Genomic DNA, 20,419 nt, shown 5'->3' on the forward strand with positions numbered 1-20,419 from the left:
GGGCTCTTCTAAAAGGTAGGTTCCAAAAATAATTTGAACTATGACAGTTTTATGGAGATAGGAGGAGAATCAGCCCATGGCTTCACTTTCATGAATTACTGCAGGCGTTTCTCCTGTCTCACTTTTGGTGCCTTGCTGGGCAGCTCTCCGTGTTCATTCGGGGGTTCTTGTTTAGCAGCCAGGTTACAGTGTCGACACGTGGCTCATGACAGTGTGGCTTGTGACTCCTGGGTCTTGAATTTAGTAACCAACAACTTCTGAGGTTTTTGGGATACAGCCCTCCGGTTCTTTAAGCTGCCAGTTGATTACTTGATTAAGTGTAAAGCAAACAAATAGAAGGGCCTTGATTTAGCTGTTTGTGGAGCATATGTTCTGGGCAAGATAGTGGATCAGAGAAAGGCCCTGTTGCTACTACAGATGATGGCGATGATGGTAATGCATTCATCGGATTGCTACAGAATGCCAACATTGCACCATATTTTACAAATATTGGTTAATTCCTACACACTCTCAGGAGTGAGTACAAGTAATAGGCCATTTTGCAGAATCGAAGTCGGAAGTCTCAAGGTCACATGACTAGAAGTGGTGGAGCAATGATCTGAACCCTTAACTGTGATTTCAGAGCAGCCTACTAGGGCAGTTGAGATACGTGGATAAATTAAAATCCCAGAGAGATGATGGTAAAGGCATAATGGTTGAGAGATGTAGTATTCTGGCACTTGAAAATGCCTAATTTTGTCATCTTGATTCTCACAACCATCCAGTGACATTAATGGCTTCATCTTCACTTTACAGATGAAAAACAAACTCAGAAAGACAGTCAATTGCTTAAGGTCGTTTGGATAGGACTTGGAGGCAGTTCATATTTTCAGTATATCACGTTTCAGAAACATTTAATTCAGATGGTGGGTAAATTGCCTTAGAAGGCTCACTTTAAACTCAAGGTTTTGTTCCTTTTCACAAGAAGTCATCATAAGAGGATCTAAAACACACTTGGTTCTAAGAATTCTCCCTCCCTCTCAGGCTCACTGAGGTTTTTGTCTAGCATCTAGAGCTGCCACAAAGCCCACGGCTGGTCTAGCTTGTGGCAGCCATTCTCAATACAGTAAAATTCCATTACAATCTATTTTTGATAAGTGACCTACGTGTAGAATGGTTTAGAGCATGTCTGTTTTCTTCTAGGGCTGGGGAGTAAAAAGGGAACAGAGCACCCACCCTTTTCCTAAGAAAATAACATTGAAGTCTTAAAAAAAAAGGCCTATTATCTTAATAAAATGAAACTCACCTGTAGAGTTCAGAGTCTCTGAAATGGTAAGTTCTCTAATTTCAGCCTGTCAGAGTTTTGTCATTGAGGGCTCAAATGCCATCCCTTGAATTAAGAAGTGTAGTGCTTGATTCACCCTGGTAGTGTTCATTTCTTAATATGACATATTTAATCAGAACTCTCCAGGGGGTCAGGCAGACATTCTAAGAACTTTCTTAGAGTTCAGCATATTACCTCAGAGAAGGAAGTTGATATTTGGGGGCAGATTGTGGGAGGATGAGAATAGAGATGAAAGCTTTGCTGGGAACATGTTTTGAGAAATAACTCATCAGAAAGTGGTTTAGGGTGATTTTTATATATTATGTATAAATGCTGAAAATGTCCTTTGCCTCATTGTAAGAATGAAGACTTGTAGCCCCTAAGAGGTCTTCTGGCCCCACTTAGCACTCTGGATCTCTCTTACACAGAATTCTTCAGAGGTTGGGCATTTTGTTTTGCTTAGTTGCTTCCACTGTTGGAGAGCAATTCACTTAATGAGGGAAGCCATTTCCTTTTTATATTCCTGTGGATGTTAAATGTGTTCCTTTACCTTGAGCCATGCTCATTGCTCTGAGGTCTGGGATAACATGGAAGGTGTCTTTCACCTATGAAGTTGACTGCATGTCCCCTGAACATTCTCTCTCTCAGATAAATGCCTCCAGTCTTCTAGGGGACTCAGGAATACCCTCACCTTTCCAACCTGCTGTGCTTGTCACTGGCTAACAGGAAGCAAAGCACCGAGATGTGTTCTGCCCTTCATGTGGCCTGTGCCCTGCCCTCTACTCAGGCTGCTCAGGCAGCTGCAGCTTCTGACCACCACTTCCATTCCTGTGCTGGTTGCTCTTGCTGTTTCATTTTCTTTTAGCCTAAGAGACTTCACATTTCAGTTTAACCCAATGAGTTTTATTTTCTTAGCTATCTTGCTCTTTCAGAATCTTTCTGTTAGCTTCTCTTTCAGCCCTGCTGCCTCTGCTTCTTGCTTGGACATTTTGGAATGAGCTCTCCATGCCAGTTTGGTACCCCATCACCTGAATCTCCCACCTTATTTTCAGTCCTTCTGCCACATAATGTCACATCATGCCTGGGTTATGAAGATACTTGCATGAGCTGTTGCTCACAGGATGGACTCATCATCTGGGGATGAGCTTGCCAGGTGATGACTTTCCCAGTGTGCATGAGGTCTGTCTGTACAGCTCGACGCCTGCCACCTTCCTTTGCCCTACTCCTGAAAAGACAAAGGGGAATTCTTCCCCTTTGACAAAGAGAACTGCTGTGTCGTAGAATGTTTCGGAATTCCCCCATGCCGTCTCCACTTAGCCAGTCTCTGATATCTCCATCTTTCAGGTGCCAGTTTAAACTTCATTTCGAAGAAGCCACCTCTAGCTCCCCCTAAGCAGTCATTTTCTTTGCTGCCCCCGGGGCATGTGAGGCCCTGCATTTCTATTAACATATCACCATTTACTTTGTTGTATGTCATCTGTTCACATTGATCTTCAATCTGAGGACACTGAGCTTGACTCAGTCAATGGAGTTGGTAATCCTGCCTTTATTTTAGTTGTTTTCCCACTGCCGTGGAGAAAAATCACGCTTGCCGCTAGGGCTTTCAGCCCACACACAGTTGGGGTCTCTGGACAGGTAGCATGGTTCCTGAGAGCCCCCTAAAATGGTATGAGGATTTTGTGTACAAATACATTTTCTGGGGAAAGGATTCATGTCTCCACATGTTCTGACCCATTGTTTGATTCCCTTTCAGGAGATTAGCTTCTGAAATAAGCACCTGAACCTCTCAGCAAGTACCACCCAGGTATCACCCAGGCTTGTGTTTCAGCCTCACATTACCAATTTGAGGACACGCAGTTGTTTCTTAGTACATATCTGGTCATATAAGGAAATCACATCTGTATACCACAGACTGTTATATAAATTTGGCTTTAGGTCAGAGGTAAATGGGGATGTCTTGCTAAGAACTGAATTTCTAGGAGCCGGGACTTGAGTTTTATTTCTCGGTGTCCATAAAAATCTGTTTCGGGCTTGACTTGGATGACCTTATAGGTCTACGAGATTGGCTGCCATGCATACCTTTTACCTCTAGTTCTGAGGTGGGAGCTTGCCTTGCTTAACTGGGAAATGACCTTTGGTTTGTTAGCTGGGCCAATCTCAGATAAAAGGGGCTACCCAGGATGATTTTTAGTCCAGAATAACTTGGCCAAAACAAATAAAGTCATTATTGCAAATGATTACTGTTTCAAGTTCCTAGGTGGAGGAAATAAGCTACAAAGTATTCTTGCTGCTTGGGCCTATGATGTTGCAGTTGCTCCCTAAAGTTTGGTCATTTGTAGCCAGTTCCTGGCTGGGAAGGTTGGAGAAAATCCCTAGATCAAAGTTCTACTTGACTGAGTATTTCTAAGAATGGAGAATGGCCATCAGGCCATGTGCAGAGGACTGCTCACTGACTGCTTTTGTCTGCTGATGTCCATTCTCTTTCTGGCTTCCCTGTGTATCACTGTGTGTTTCTTTGTCTAAAGACTTATTTTGTAGTTTCCTGTTCATTATTTGGGCTCTTTCCTAATTTGGTCATAGAATCAGGCAGTGTAGCTTAGTGGGTGCTTTTCAGGAGTCCTGGGGGACCAGTGCCTGGGAGGAGCATGGGAGCTCCTGGTGGGAGCTGCCAGGTCTAGGGCTCCCATTTGCGTTGTCTCTGTGACCCCATACTCCCCAGAGCACTTACTCTAGTGACTCAACTTCTATTTTCCTACCTCCCCAGCCCTACAGCTGAGGGCCGACCCTAGCCCAGCTTGGCTATATTACTGGTTAACTAAGCTTTTGTGGGCCAGTTGGGGCGCTAGTATTGTTTTGAATCTGGCACATGTTTTCCCATGGAAACTAGAATCTAAACCGACAGCTTTTGGAATGTGGCTGGTTTGGTTGAGTTTATGAACTGGTTGTGGTGGGGATTTTGGCTCCAGGGGGACAGAAAAGGCTGTTATGTGGACAGCAGATTAATAATTTATTTGCTGGTGTCTGAAGGGTGTGGATAGTCTGGCCTGAGTCTTTTTGGGGACCTGTGACTTAGTCTTTTCATCAATAGTTTGTGGACTGGTAGCTTTGGTTGAACAGCTAGTAACAATAGCATTTCATTTCCTTCCCTGGTCTGAAAGGCGAGCACCTAACCACCTGCATGTGTATACTGTGTGTGCGTGGGTGCATGTTTGTTACATGTCTATAGAATTACTGTGCCCTCTTTTGGCTTACACGTTGAAGCAACATGCAGCATTACTCCTGAGGTTCTAAATCTATTTCTTAGTGGCTGTGGGGTTTTCTTCTCAGACTTTGGCCTATTTACAATAGAAGTTGGTTTAGCCACTGTGCTATTTGCTGGAGTATGCCCCCTGTGCAGTTTGTCCATCTCGTATAGCCTGATGTAATAAACCTGTTGTTTCCGCTTGAGGATTTTTCAGTTCCCAAATCAAGGACACCATAGACCTCTTTTAAGAAATATAGGAACTCTTAAGGTAATTTATAAAATATTTTTAAAAAATTATATGCACAGAACATAGCACTGTGAGTTAAATAATTCAGCTAACCACCTGCTTTGTTCTTTTCTGATTTTTGTACAACTCCTTTATAATTTCATATTCTTGAATTGTTTTCTATTTGCTATACATTATCTTTATAAGTGTATTTAACAGCTACATAATATTTTAGTAAGAATATCATTAGTTTTTCCCTCTTTTTGGCTATTCAGGTTGCATCTACTGGTTTTTAGATCAGCCTTATAAGAATGCATCTTATACTACAAACTTGTCACTATTCAGTGGCAAGGCTTTTTTGTGTGGCTGATTTAACTTAGAACACATGGCAGCTGCTTTAAGCTGCATTTCTTTAGTCCCAGGTGACGCTGAACCTTGTTTTTTCCTAATCCTATGTCTGTGCACGTGACCTCTGCCTGAGTTCTTTCATCATTACCACCGAAGATGAGATGCATTGAATCTGGTTTTGAGTGGACACATGTTTACTTCATGATATCAAAGTGGATTATGTGTTCTTGTTTTTTCGCTGGTAAACTTGTCGATGTGCAAAAACTCACATAATTAGGTTTATAAAAGAGCTCATCTATTAGAATGTTAAGAATCATTGTTCTGTGTAAGGAGGATATGAATCTTGGTGTTTTCCCCTACAGATTAAAAAAAAACTGGCTAATTTTCTTTTTACCTGTAGAAGTTAAAATCTGTATTTTTATAGAAGTCAGTCTCTTTTTCTGTGATTTCTTTCATTACATCATGGAATTTTTGAAAGGTTATAAAGGTTAAAAGGCCTGATACTCCCTGATACTGTTTAACAATAGTTTGAGAGGAAAAAAGTAAACCAGATAAATTAGTCCCTTCCAGCCCCATGTCTTATATGACAACACAGCTTCTTGTCTGGATGCCTTGCCTCTGTGTGGTTTGTGTATCATACAAACTGGATGAGGGGCCAAGCCAGAGTATCCAGCTAAATGCCAGGGCTAGCCCTTAACCCTGGGTAAACAAGTGAGGTGGACTTGGTATGGGGGAAATGAGCCACCTCCTCACACTGTTTTTGCCTTTTAGCTCTAGCCAGCCCTGTCCTAGGCCTAGAAGAATGCACCAGAGGCTCAGCAGTGTGGTGCCAGAATGTGAAGACAGCGGCCGATTGTGGGGCTGTGAAGCACTGCCTGCAGACTGTCTGGAACAAGCCAACAGTGGTGAGTGCCATTAGTTCTGAACTCGAGATCCCTTCATGGTGTCTGTAACTACCACCATTTACAAAGCACTTTCTCTTGCCTCATCTCGTTTGCTCCTCATGGTAACCCTTCGAGGGAGGCAGGCCTGTTGGTGAGTGTACCCATCTTACCAGAGGAAATGGAGTTTGGAGAACCCAAGGTCTCCCAGTCTCTTGGTGACAGAGATAGGATGAGGTCCTCCCATGCCCTCTGCTGTGTGTTCCATGCTGCCCTCCAGGCCTCTGCAGATCTCAGCTCTCCACTCCAGATCAGGGACCAGCAGGTTCGCAGCTCCCATTCCCAGGACTGGGCACATCATTCACTCAAAAAGTTGATGTTAAGTTTTTCAAATCATTCCCCCCTTTTTGATGTTTTCTCTCCCTCTTTCTGCCTGTTTCGGATCATTGATTTAGACCCTAGAACTTTCGCAGTTATTTAAAATTTTATTTCCAGTTATAACCAAAGTGGAAAAGATATCACTGATTTTTCATCTAAACAATGTTAAATATAACATATTAACGTGGGGCCGTTAACACTCATGGGGAATACTCTAAGACGACAAACCTCAGGTGTATCATGACCTGAACCCTCTTAGGAGACACCCGAGCTTTGCTGGCTGCACCAGCCAGCAGCAGAAGATACTCTTGGCTTGCTCTGGGATGTGCTGCATCCTGTGTACAGGCCTGGTTTGACTGAGTGGAGTTCAAGTTCTAAAACTTGTGAGTGGCTATTAGTAGTCCTTTAGTAAGAAGAATAATTAATTAAATAACACTGCTCTTTTAGAAATATTTTCCGAATTTATGGGACAGCCACCCTCTGAGCCACACTTACTTGCAGATTTGGTTTCTAATTTACTTCTGATCTTGTTTTTAATACTGTTTCTTTCCGAGTTGAATGTTTTTTAGGTGAGGACTTTAGAACTTTGTCTCTTGATAGGATTACGCCCATGTGCATTATTATCTTGACTAGGTCCAAAGTTTCAAATTGGTTTCTCTAAAGGCAGCTAAGTTCACAGGTGTTTTTTAATCTTACCCAGACATGTTAGTTTTTTCTTAATGGGTCGAAATTCAGTTGACATCAAGAAGGGAGCTCCCCAAGAGCTTTGAGAACCAACTGGATTTTCCATGGCTCTGGCCCATGTGGGGCCCTGGATATCCAGCTTATCAGAAGACTGGTGTCATGTCTATAAGCTTTGGCATGGTGACATGTGGCCGCCACTTGAACATAGCACTAGTGCAAGGTAGGTGGAGTGCCAGCGTGAGTACACAGAAGTGCCAGTGTCTGGCTGGGGCTTGTTTCCCTGCCCCACCCCCTTTAACTCTGTGATAATGATATTGGTCCCGGGTGATGTTGCATTGCATTACTGATTTTCTCTGATTTCTGCTGCTCTGATTTTCACCTTTCTGAGCCTGTTTCCTCACAGCTTTTGTGAGCATTAATATGAAATTTGGCCTGTATTATGTGCAGTAAGGTGCTAAGGGGTAAAGGGCGCAAGAAAAGGGTGTCTGTCCACAGAAGCACAGAATATTTTGGTCAGTCGTGTCTAATCCTTCCCCTGTGGCATCCCAGTGCTCCTCAGTTAGGTTGGGGAACCAGGATGCGCCGGTGTGTCAGACATGGCCACAGTCATATCCCTGGTTAGATAAAATAGGAAACAGGTCAAGGGAATTTTCAGCTGTGCATGGTGTGAGTTATGTCCCACAAATACAGATCTCTCTCCCTCATGTTCTTTCCTTTTAGAAATCTCTTCCCTGCGACGTATGTAAAGATGTTATCACCGCAGCTGGCAACATGTTGAAAGACAATGCCACTGAGGTGAGTCATCACGATTACGTATGACTGTGAGTGGTGGCCACGTGGCCACGTGCATCAGGTCCTTAAAAGAGCTGTGACCTGGGGATCTAACAAGGAAGCCAGGTAGGAAATAATTTAGGCGTCATACTGTTTCTGTTACATAATTGTTTTTCTTCCCATCCTTTAAAGCCATTCTTAGCCACAAGCCATACAAAACCAGGCTGTGGGCCCTAGCTTGCTCTCCCCACCCCCAGGTGTTACATGTCTAAGGTTGACTGAGGTTTTGTATCACATTATGTTAACCTTTAGGTACGTTTGGCTGTTTGTTCCCGCTTGGGATTCCCTGTGCCTGTGAGACTGCAAATGAGAGGGTCTGCTCTTTGCCTCACTGGTCTGACAGAGCCATGGCACCTACTTGCCCGCTTCCAATTTTTTTTTGCCCTGAGGGCCTCTTGCTTTCAGCCCAGTTGTAGAGAAGTGCTGATCTGACCCTTGCCTGTGTTCTCTCTAGCAAGAGATCCTCGTGTACTTGGAGAAGACCTGTGACTGGCTTCCAAAGCCGAATTTGTCTGCCTTATGCAAGGAGATCGTGGATTCCTACCTCCCAGTCATCCTGGACCTAATTAAAGGACAAATGGTACATGTTGGAGAATAGATCTTCCTTCAGTGCACTCATGGGGCCCAGGGGAGGTACCAGACCAGATTAGAGTGATTAAAATGGAAAGTCCATTCATCGATTTAGGTTTTCTCAACAGCTCTTACTACAGTTCTAACATCCAAAATGGCTTTGGCATGGCAGGACCCTCTGCTGTAACTTTCAAGGGTTGGGGAGGGTACAAGAGATGGAAACTTGTAGAATTACTGAAGGAATGTAAACTGGCGTAACACTTATAGGTGCTGATTTGATAATTAGATCTTTAACTGTCCTTTTGAGTAAGCCGTTCATTTTGTTTCTGTGATTTTATCCTGAGGAGTAAGTCAGGGAATGTACTTGTGGGTTCAGCTACAAGAATGCTCAACTTTCAGTTAATAAGTATCTGTTCTGCATAAACCATGTCCCAGAGGTTGTGTTTTCAGCAATGAACAACGGCCAGGTTTGTGAAATTTGGAAAGATCTTAAGAAAGAATAGATGCTTAAAAAACTGAGAGAGTCACTGTTCTAAGATGGGACCAAGGTTTTGGCGAGGAAGATGGGGCTCGCATCTTGCAAGGCCTTTTAGGCCATGTTTAAGTATTACGAGTGCAGTGAGAAGTCCTTGGAGAGCTTCAAGGAGAGGAATGCCATGATCATACATACCTTTCTAAGGGTTTGGTCTAGATCATACCTATCGGGATTTGCAGGAGGGAAAGCTGGCAGGACAGGTGTGAGATGTGCTGGGGATAGGGGAGATGGACAGATGCAAATTCCGTTTTAGAGGATAAGTGGGCTGGACTTGCTGATGGTGGGAGGGGATGTGCAGGAGAGGGAGGAGTTAGGAATGTGTTCTGGGTTTCTAGCTTGACCCGCAGGGAGAATGGTGGTGGAGCCATTTGATGAAATGGAGATGGAGGGGGAGAGGGTTGGGTGGTTTAGTTTGAAATGCCATGAGCTGGATATGCATACACGAGTCAAGCTAAAAGATAAGGTAGGAGACTGATTCAAAGGCACCAGGTGGCCTGTTTTGTTTTCCTCTGGAGAGGATTTCCAGTTGGACTTCTTTCCCCACCAGAGCCATCCTGGGGAGGTCTGCTCCGCTCTCAATCTCTGTGAGTCTCTTCAGAAGCACCTGGCAGAGCTGAATCACCAGAAACAGCTTGAGTCAAATAAGATCCCGGAACTGGACGTGGCTGAGGTTGTGGCTCCCTTCATGGCCAACATCCCCCTCCTCCTCTACCCTCAGGATGGCCCCCGTAGCGAGCCCCAGCCTAAGGTAAGGCAGTGCGTAAGCTTGGCCACTGGGCTCCATTTTTGGTTGGATTAAATATGAGATATGAAGGCAGCAGTGTGTCTGTGGTTCTTAAACTGGGGGCATTTACACCAGCCAGCCTTCAAATAGTTTCTAAAGAACCCAGATATTTAAATTAAATTAAAAGACTAGGATTTTAAAAATATGCAAAGATTTCCCCCCTTTTCTCTTTTTACTAAAATCAATGCCCAATTGATTTTAAAACTGTCGAGGTTTTAGAGCCTGTGAAAACACATTAGGAACTGTTCAGGGAGTCACCCCCTAGTGCTGTGGTTGTGAGCATGTGAGGAACTTTTCCTAGGAATTTGAATCCTCTTAGTTATTAGAGGTGTATGCAGTGTTTACAGCTAACTGCCCCTTGTCGCTGTAGGCTGGTGGGGACGTTTGCCAGGACTGCATTCAGATGGTGACTGACATCCAGACTGCCGTAAGGACCAACTCCACCTTTGTCGAGGCCTTGGTGGAACATGCCAGGGAGCAGTGTGACCGCTTGGGGCCTGGCATAGCTGACATGGTAAGCCTTGTCTCTTCATGGGCTCTGGAGACAGGAGTCGGGAACCAAGAAAACTTCACTTCTGGGATACTGTTTTAAGTTCTAACCTAAGAGCTTTGAGGAAGAGATTGTTCAAACTCCCATTTCCTTTAAACTAAAAAGCAGCCAGAATAGGTGGTAGGCATTTAAATACTTCGTTGATTAATTGCATTTGTATATGTAACAAAACTCTTGCTATAAAAGAATGGAAAGAGACCACTTTTGTGAGGATTTCTTTTTCTCCCAGTAACCTTGTATATAAGAAACAACACTAGAACCACTTATACTCCATTTTTAGAAGCCTCACTGTTGTATATTCATAATTCTAAGTGTGCTCTCCCCACAGCCAGCAGGGTTGTCATCCATGAGAAGCCATGCAGGCTGGCTTGCAGGAGGTTCACCTGGGATGCCTTCCTTACCTTGGTGGATGTGGGGGCTCAGAAACTTATTTTGTTAGCCTCTTAGGGGGAGCTTCATTATTTGGACTCTATTCACACTAACCACACTCATGAGATTGGTGTGTAAAACCAAAATGCCAGTTTAGTGCCTGACAAGCGAAAAGCCTCTGCTAGACTAGATGTAGAGAAGCTGGTTGTAATGACTCCATGGGTCTGGGATTTAGAGCAGCCTTTCTAGATGGGAATGGCTGGCTCTGGGGGTCAAGAGTTCTTCTCTGTCGACTTACTCTCTTGAAAGCTTGAGACTCTTAGCCTCATTGAAGTATCGTTGCATATTGCTATGTTAATCGGCTTCTCCAATTTAACCCTCTTGGAGGGCGGTAGTATTACCTTTTGTTTTCTCACTGTGTAGGCACTCCAGTAATTACCAGAACTATTCTCTGAGGGTTTACAGCAGGGGTCCGCAACCCTGGGCCTCAGACCAGTAATTACCAGAACTATTCTCTGAGGGTTTACAGCAGGCATCCCCAAGCCTGGGCCTCGGACCAGTAATTACCAGAACTATTCTCTGAGGGTCTACAGCAGGGGTCCCCAACCCTGGGCCTCGGACTGCTAGCTACTGGTCAGTGACTTGGTAGGAACCAGGCTGCATGCACAGCAGGAGGTGAGCTGCGAACTGGTGAAGCTTCATCTGTATTTGCAGTCACTCCTCAGCGCTAGTATCACCGCCTCAGCTCCACCTCAGATCATCAGACATTAGATTCTCATAGGAGCACCAGTCTCTGGTACCAAAAAGGTTGGGAACTGCTGATCTACAGGAAATACCTAGATGTGTATGACAATAGGCAGGTTGATCTACTGGATTTAAACTTAATAATTCTGTTCAAGAATGTGTGAATGGATTTGAAAAGTAATCTTTGATTCCTAGCAGCATTCTTTATAGCCACACTCACTCTAAATTGCCACTGAATAAGTTTGCTGGATGACCTTCGGGCAAGTTTGGGCCATAAAAGGTGATTGGAGGACTTTAAGGGCCTTTGGAAAACATTTTCAAGACACCTTTTGCACACACGTTTTTTCACATAAGGTATAAAATAACCAAATTGCTATTTTTAGCTTATTAAAACTTGAATAGTGCAGACATTCACGAGAATACTCTTGGGACTGGAAGTGCTGATTTTTTGTTTTTTTGTTTTTTTGGTGTGTATTAGCAGTTTCACTAACAACCTGTTTCTCTCTCCCCCAGTGCAAGAATTATGTCAACCAGTATTCTGAAATTGCTATCCAAATGATGATGCATATGGTAGGTGGCAGGGAAAGCACCTTGTTAACATTCTTCTTCGTTTCAAATTTTGTGATTTTCAGCAATTTTGAAAAATATTTTGTTAGTTCCACCCCCCACCCCACCCCACCCCCCTTTTTTTTTTTACCTTTGAGTACTAAACTGGGCCAAAATGAGCCCTTTTTGACCCACAGACTCTCCGCTTACAGCTCAGTACCTCCTCCTTGCCTCCCCCAGTGTGACACCCACAACTGCCTGGGTGCCTTCCTGGCAGTTCATTTGCCTCTGCATATGTGAGCTGGCCATCGGATTTCTAGCATCTGGTTTTTACCCTGGGCTCATGAGAATAGTCTGCTCTGTAGCTAGATCAGGCCTGAGAATTGCTGTGTTGCAACCTGAGTTCTGAGAAGGGGACAGTCCCACCCCTTAGAGTTGGTCCTGCACTCTGTATCAGTGTTAGCTGTCACTGCTGCTTGAGCCCATACCTCTCAGACTTGCTTCTGATGTATCCAGGTGGTAGGGGCATCCCCTCATTATTAGAAAGTATAGATCATGGGAAGCCAGCTGGCCAGCTCCATGGAAATAATTTGCACAGAGTTGGGTGGTTTGAAGCATCATTCCATTGGGAACATGCTCTGGCCTCCTAAGACCTAATCTGCAGGGGTTGAGGGGTGAGTTGTACTTTTTTCTGTCTGTCATGCTGACTTCTCACTACGGTGAGATTGGCCTACAGTCTTTGAGTTTATTCTCTAACCAGGGGCTGTTTTTGTAGTTTTATTGGAACATAACAATGCCCATTTTGTGCCACAGCAGCATACTTGAGTAGTTGAGACATTATGGCCTACAAAGCCTAAAAGATTTACTCCCTGGCCCTGCTCTTAATCACGCAAGGGCTCCATCCTGTCACAGTAGAGTTTATTTGGGATTATTATTCACACCCCACCTTTGTTCTCAGGCATCTTACAAAGATAGGCAGCTAAGGTAGGAAAAAAAAAGCCTTCGATGTGACTTGATCTAGTTAAAGCTTCCCCATAGCTAACAAAAAAAAGTATTTTCTCACTGTAAAAATTATACTTCATAGAAATTCTTTGAAAATATAGATAGTGCTTCCCAAATCAAAAGTCATTTGGGGTTTTAAAAAACATCAGTGGGATCACATTTTATATCCTACTACAAACGTTGTAGTGCATTTTTCATCTAAAATTAAATTGGTCATTAAATATTCTGTACAAGTGAGTTTTAAGTGGCTGCATAATATTCCACTGCGCGGCTAAAACATAATTTATGTAACCAGTCCTCAATGGCTGGATGTTTAGGTGGTTTTTAGGTTTGCCCTTGGGATGAAAAGCATGATGAACTTCCTTATAGCCACATAGATGTATATGCACATCTCTTTTTTTCCCTTAGTGTAGATACTTAAAACTGGAATTGCCGAACCAAAGGACAAAGTTCCTAATTTGGGCAGCCCTGTGTCTTGTTCCATTTTGCGGCTCTTCACCAACCTGAGGGGAGGACCTTGCAGGCATGGTGGGTGGGGTTAGGCTTCTGAGAATGGAGAGTGCCCTTCATAACGGTGTTTTCCGGGGACATGCTGCTCAGTGTTTGGAGCATGATTTGGTGTGTCAGGGACACAGGGATGGTGCATACACAAGCTGGACAGCGGGGCCTGTCCCTTGAGGAGCGCCACAGTAGTTTTTAGAGCCCCATGTGCTCTCAGTAGTGGGAACAAGGTGGCCGATCTGTGACTGCAGGGGTATTTCCCCTGGTTAACTGCTTGACTGTTATTTTAATTTTTTTCTTAACTGTTGTGTCCTTTCCTTTCTCTTATTTTCATCTTCGATTTCCTGTTTTTTTGTTCAACAGCAGGAACAGGTATGTGATGGGGAATTTGCTTGTATTAGTGGTCTGCTGCTGCTTGTAGCTCTTTTACTCATTTTTTTTTAATGGCATGATTAGCTTTGACAGATACAAGGAAAGATTGCAAAAGGCAGGGTCCCTCTCTGTGTTAATAGGCTGGCAGGGGAGCTTTTGCATCTCTCCTCTGTGATACAGGTGATGGGGTCTCATCTCCCCTTCATGGGGCCAGAAAATGAAGCCAGCAGGGCCTTATGCTCTGGGCTAAATCAGCACCCAGCTGGCCACGTGCAGACTACTGATGTGGTGATGGGGAACCACGGGTGGTGCCAGAGATGCCTTAGCTTCCATCCATGTAGGCCTGACTTCTGGTGGGACACCTTGTTTCTGTCATGACTCAAGAGAGCACTGCATGTCTTTAGTCCTGTTTTTCATAACCCCAGAAATGCTTCTGCTGCATGAGTAAGTATTTGCAAATAGTGAGCAGACTGTTCCCTCTCTGCTGGATCCAGAGAATTGGAAACAATCTCTTGATTGTGGCTTCTGCCCCTCTGGGTGATGGGGTGCTGTGGGTCCTGGAGCAACCTCAGACAACTTGAGAGCTATGCCACTTGTGGCATAAAGTGGGCCACTGAGCCCTCAGACAGAATTCGTGAGCCATTTTGGGGGATGTACTGAGCACTGCCCCCTTCTGAGCACTGTAACTAAATATTTTTCAAAGGTATTTTGAAGTCTAGTGGGAGAGGACTTAGGCCGAAGTATCTGAATTTTCACTTAGGCTCCACAAAGCTGGAGTTAGTAGAACAAAGCTGAGACAAAGTAGCCATACACCTCGTGAATCTGTCTTTTTTCTAAAAACTTGCTGTATCTTTGGCTCCATTCTTATTTTCCCTCCATTTTTAAAATGTGCCAAAGACAGGTTACTTAGGATATACTATCAGACTTCCCCAACCTTAATTAATTCTAGAACCTTCTCAGTATTAAAACAAGGTGAACCATGGCTGTGGTCTATCTAGGTCTCTTCCCTTAACAGTTCTTGTTTTTAGCAATCCTGTTCCCGCTGCTTTATGGTTTGGTGGTGGGAGGCAAATGCCATCAGGCCCAGAGCTAGTTGCTGGTTGCCATTTGGTTTACAAATATGTATACTTTTCTTGCTCTTGGCTATCATATGGTGAAATGGTATCTAGTTCTCTGTGGTTTGGTTTCTGTTTGGGAAAGGGGATCAATCTGGAGACCTTGTGACTTGAAAGGATTCACTAGTTTCGGGGACTGGGTTTTCGTGTGTACTGTGTGCAATTGTGAATGTAGGATGTGGGTTTTTAAAAAAGCCAACATTTGTTCCTAATGCATCATTTTAAATGGTCCTGCCACTGAAAGATCTGGTGTGGTTTTATTTCTAACACATTTGGCTTTCTATTAGTTTATGAGCATAGAGGTTCCTTCTCTAGAAAGAACATAGAACTTCCTACTGAGTGAACCAGCTCAACTGAAAAGCAGGTTCTAGAGCAGACCAGTGTCCTTGGAGATGATTGATTACTTCTTAAAAGTGCCAGGAGTCTCGCTTCCCCAGAGTGTGCTCCTTGGTTGGAGCAGAGACAGTGATTTTGTCTGATCTCCCTTCAGTGCTTTGTGTGGCCTTCTCCCCCATGTGAAACTGGTCCCTCTGCATATGCATGAGCCCCTTTAGATTTAGTATGGAATCTTTGCCTGTGTGTGTCGGGGGGCAGTCAGCCCTTGATGTTGGGACCAAAGTGCAGCACCCTGACATTTGTGTGTAGAGGGTGAGACAGGAATGGTGGGTGCAGGCCTGTATCTGACTGCTTTTTTTATGTTCTCTTCAGCAACCCAAGGAGATTTGTGGTCTGGTTGGGTTCTGTGACCAGGTGAAGGAGATGCCCATGCAGCCTCTGATCCCCGCCAGAGTGGTCTCGGAGAATGTCATCCCTGCCCTGGAACTGGTAGAGCCCATTAAGGTATCTGTATGATTGTTTTGAACTGGCCAAGGTTGTATTGAGTACATTTATTTCAATAATTATAAACTCTAGTGCTCATGGGATCGAGTCTACACCTTATTTTACCTTTTTAGCACTGTATTCAAGATCATTTTTCAGTGCCTGGCTCCAGCCTAACTTTTTCTGAACTGCGGTGCCCTCTGTGGCTTCTCCCACATCCTTCCCCACACTGTAGCCATAGTACAAACTCGATTTTCCTAGAACACCCCAGAAGCCTCTGAGTGTGCATGCATGGATGTCCATTTTGTTTTCCCAGCACTCTTCGCTTGAAGATCCTCCTTCATTCCATAATCAGTTTCTATTCAGCACTTCTTATGGGTTGGGCAGTGTTTTAGAGATCGAGACTGAGAACAGCTCACCTACGGTGGTGAACAGAATTGTCCTTGTGTCCTTGCAGTCTAGTTCTCATGGGCCCAGGCCATGTGATGTCTTATCACATGGCACATGCATGCCTTGCTTGTTCCAGACCTTCCCAAGTTATTTGTCGTTTAGTTGTCTCTTCTCCCTCTGCTGCCTTCTTTCAGCATGTGCAGTGTGTGGACCACAGGAAGGGTCAGAGTCAGGGAAACTCTGCTGCCTGCCTCTCATCCTAGGAGTTGAGACGCTCCTAGGCCCTGCTGACCGAAGTAATGGCCAGAGGAAGTGGAGGGTTATCACTTATACTCTAGCCACATGTGACTACTTAAATTTAAATAAGACAGGGTTTTAAAAAATTCAGTTCCTTGGTTACACTAGCCACATTTCAAGTGCTCAGTTGACACATATGGCTATTGGCTACTGTATGTGATGGCAGAGATAAAATTTCCATTGTCACAGAAGGGCCTATTCAACAGTACTGATTTTTAAAGGTAGGCTCTAGAAAAGCAATTTTAGGTGTTAATGACACTTGAAACTCAAGAACAGACCTGAAATATCTTCTAAATAGTAAATAGTGGATCTTCACTTAGTTGCTGCTCTTCCGTCCACCTCTCCAAGGCGAATGCTGAATGATGAAATGGTTGTAACCAAACACATCACGTGGACAGCTCTGTGGAGTGGGGGGACAGTTTCACTGCTTCTGTTTCCTGGTTTTTAGGGGGTGGGGTGACGGGAGGCGGTGGTGATGAGAGAGGATTGGGGAAAGGGATGGGTCTCACACCCCATAAAAACAGGAAGGACTAGAACCTAGACACTGAGAGTAAGCCACACATCGAAAGGAAGTGGCTCTTTCCAATGCTAACTCGTCCCTGGCATCTGTGTCTCCTTTCCTTTGGAGGAGCAAGACCAAGGGGTGAGGTGAGGGTCTCAGCATTCAGGTGTTCTCCTTCTACCCTCTCAACAGAAGGACCTGGTCCAGGCGAAGTCTAATGTTTACTGTGAGTTGTGTGAATATGTGGTGAAGGAGGTGGTTAAGATGATTGACAACAACAAGACTGAGGTATGTGGATTTGCAGAATGCGACCCTCCCAGCAGAGGGAGTCCTCCTGTCCCTTGAGCTAGAATGGCCTAGCGGGAGAACCCCGTAGAAGAGGCGGGCTTGGCCATAGCTGGTGTTGGACACCAGCCTGGGAATATGTACTGCCACTTTCTGCCAGTGGACCTTTCTGGGCTGGGGCTGGAGGAGGCCACTTCGCCTTGCTTTGTAGTTGTAGTCTTTTGCGGGACTTAACAGCGTCTTGCTGTTGACTAGTTTCTTGGTTATGTTAGTGTTTTCAGAATCTCTCCCACCCCATCTAGCCTCCTATCTTCCCACGTGATTCTCTTGTGTTTCAGGAAGAAATAATTCACGCTTTGGATCAAGTGTGCTCAAAATTGCCTGCATCCATGTCTGAAGAGTGCCAAGAGGTGGTGGACACTTACGGCAGCTCCATCCTGTCGATCCTCCTGCAGGAGGCGAGCCCTGAGTTGGTGTGCAGCATGCTCCATCTCTGCACCTCCCAGGGTCTGCCTGCACTGACTGGTGAGCCCAGTGGGGGTGAGGCTGGCCGAGCCACCTGAGGTTTGGGAGGGCCCTGCCACCACTGAGCTTGTGTCCTCTTGCATAGCACATGTGACTCAGCAGAAGGATGGTGGCTTCTGTGAGGTATGCAAGAAGCTGGTTGGCTATTTGGACCACAACCTGGAGAAAAATAGCACGAAGCAGGAGATTCTGGCTGCTCTCGAGAAAGGTTGCAGCTTCCTGCCTGACCCATACCAGAAGCAGGTATGCCCTGGGCTGCCTTTGGCCAGAATCAGAACCTGCCTGGGGAATGTAAAGGCTGGGTTGTTCATTGATTGTATCATGACTGAAGTTTTGAGGGAAAACCAGCCATTTCTGCCTCTAGGCATGAAATCCAGGGAGATTTTCTCATAGGGGATCTGTTGGCTCAAATGGAGCCACTGGGAGAAAACAATTTGAACAAAAGAGGCCAAATGTGGGTGGATGGGGCATCTGGTGAGGCCCTGGGGCCACTGGGCTGGCAGTGTCAGGAATTCTTAAAAATAGTATGTCCAGTGCCCCCCCACCCCCTTTTATGTCCCCATCTGCTGGGACACACCTAGACCTGGACCCATATCTGTTTCTCAGTGTGATCAGTTTGTGAGTGAGTACGAGCCTGTGCTGATAGAAATCCTGGTGGAAGTGATGGAGCCGTCCTTCGTGTGCTCGGTGAGCTCTGCTGGGCGGTGTGGGTTCTCGGGGAGTGTAACCTGGGAGGTGGCGTGGACCCAGGAAGGAATGAGATGTTTGGCCGTGGGGCAGAGTCTCCAGGGATGGGGCGTGGTAGCCAGGAAGCTGGAGAATCAGGCTTGTAGACCCCACCACTTCACTTAGCAACTCTGATCTTTATTGAACATGCATATCAGAGCTCTGATTCTAGCTGCTTCTAGAAGCTGATAATCTGTTTTGTAAAGGATTAGGTGAGTGGACCTAATTCTTCCCCAATCTTTTTACCTTTTATTCACCATATAGAAAATTGGAGTCTGCCCTGCAGCCCGTAAGCCTCTTCTGGGAACGGAGAAGTGTGTCTGGGGCCCAAGCTACTGGTGCCAGAACATGGAGGCAGCAACCTTGTGCAACGTGAGTAGCTCAGTAGCTGCTCCCCAGGCCTGCCTTACCAGGCGGCAGCTCGTTTGAGAATCATGTTTTAATAGGAGCCTCAGTGCCTGGCTCTCTACCCTATCTATATGTTAGTGAAAAAACTGAGGCCAAGAGAGACCATTAGGCTTACTCATGGCTGCCCCAGTGAAGGCAGGGCTAACTGTGTTTTTGTCTTTGAGAGTTGAAAGCTGAGGTGGATGTTCTTGAATAATTTTTTTGCTTCTGCTTTCTCGGGTTTGCCCCCAGTTCCCTTGTGACAGGGTCACGTTAGCACGAGGTCACCCCAGGGATTGCGCAAGGGATTCATTGCCTCAGTTCTTCCACAAGTCCTCATGCTCCTCTGGGGTCACTTTGTATCTGCCCGGCTGCCTTAGCGTGCTATGGCACTGTCCTGGCTGGGTAGCCCTGCTGCTTTCCTGGGTGGGGATGTTTGGACTAGCCTGCTACTTAACGTTCCTTTGCACAACTTTTTCTTCCTCGTGACCAGTGGGGCCTGACTGCGTTGGTGTTGGGGATGTTGCATCATTTTGGACCACTGCAGGGAGGGGTTGGCGAGGCCCATCCCAGCCATATCTAGCCCATCTTTGCCATCACCCCCACCGCATAGCATGGTCAGTGGTGGAATAGGTTTCTTCCATTGTCCTGGGTAAATGTGCCTGTGGGTCTAGTTCTTAAGGCCCAAGCTGGTGTGCACCTCTGACTCTTGGGTGAGTTCTGCCTTGTGGGCCTCCACGCAGCCTGTCAGCTGAGCACTGGGACTTAGGCATGTGACTAGATGAAGGAGTTCTGGGTCCTACCTGCATGGGTGCTCGTCTGCAAAACACTATAGAGTGAGTGCTTTGTAGCTGCTGCTCTGGATACTTGCCTTACAAGTCCCCCAAACTGGCCACATGCTCCCTGGTTTTAATTGATATTGTCCTGAGACTTCAGTGTCTGATGCGGTCCAGCTGACCTAGGGCAAGATGGAGAGGTCCCATTGTTGGGGTGATGTCTGATGCATGACTAGGCCAGGAAAGGAGTTTGTCATAGTGAAGACTAAACCCATTTTTCTCTCTCCTTTCAGGCCGTTGAGCATTGCAAACGTCACGTGTGGAACTAGAAAGAATGTTCCATCTTGGAGAAACCACAGCATCTTAATTGTTTGGTGGAACAAACACAGATCTGTTAACTTTGTTAAAAAAACAAATAGGCCTCCCTTTCCCTCACTCTCTTATCTCCCTTATTGTAGCATTGCTGTCAGTGTGGGAGGTGCCTAACCGCTGACATAGCTGCTTCAGTGTCCCTTTTCTTTCTGCTAGATGGGTAATGACGTATTGCGCCTGCAGGTCTTTTAGCCTGCCTTTGCATGGTGGTTACCTGGAGGAGGAGGGGGCTCTAGATGCTGGCTGGCTTCTGAGGCCTCTGCCTACTCTAAGAAAAAAAACTGGGCCTGTGCTGCTATATAGAGAAGCAAAACAGGCAGTTTTGTATGAAAGATGAGAGGCTCAAAATAATCAGGC

The 20,419-nt window shown here is 45.4% G+C and overlaps 1 protein-coding gene across 2 annotated transcripts in view; it reads left to right on the forward strand.

The window, feature by feature from the left end:
- Positions 1-20,183, forward strand: part of PSAP (prosaposin) — a 29,844-nt gene extending 9,661 nt beyond the window's left edge. Inside the window, exons 2-15 of one of the 2 annotated variants that reach the window (XM_015592209.2) lie at positions 5,893-6,026; positions 7,785-7,859; positions 8,350-8,475; positions 9,548-9,748; positions 10,155-10,298; positions 11,961-12,017; positions 13,860-13,868; positions 15,692-15,823; positions 17,184-17,279; positions 17,615-17,801; positions 17,887-18,044; positions 18,408-18,488; positions 18,792-18,899; positions 19,984-20,183. In XM_015592209.2, the coding sequence (XP_015447695.1) occupies positions 5,893-6,026; positions 7,785-7,859; positions 8,350-8,475; positions 9,548-9,748; positions 10,155-10,298; positions 11,961-12,017; positions 13,860-13,868; positions 15,692-15,823; positions 17,184-17,279; positions 17,615-17,801; positions 17,887-18,044; positions 18,408-18,488; positions 18,792-18,899; positions 19,984-20,019 (1,544 nt within the window). In that variant the 3' untranslated portion in view covers positions 20,020-20,183. The remainder of the gene's footprint in view (positions 1-5,892; positions 6,027-7,784; positions 7,860-8,349; positions 8,476-9,547; positions 9,749-10,154; positions 10,299-11,960; positions 12,018-13,859; positions 13,869-15,691; positions 15,824-17,183; positions 17,280-17,614; positions 17,802-17,886; positions 18,045-18,407; positions 18,489-18,791; positions 18,900-19,983) is intronic. The other variant, XM_006915539.3, reaches the window with a different exon arrangement.
- The last annotated feature ends 236 nt before the right edge of the window (positions 20,184-20,419 follow it).

Source organism: Pteropus alecto, unplaced genomic scaffold (genome assembly GCF_000325575.1).
Source record: "Pteropus alecto unplaced genomic scaffold, ASM32557v1 scaffold155, whole genome shotgun sequence".
NCBI classification, from domain to species: Eukaryota; Metazoa; Chordata; class Mammalia; order Chiroptera; family Pteropodidae; genus Pteropus; species Pteropus alecto.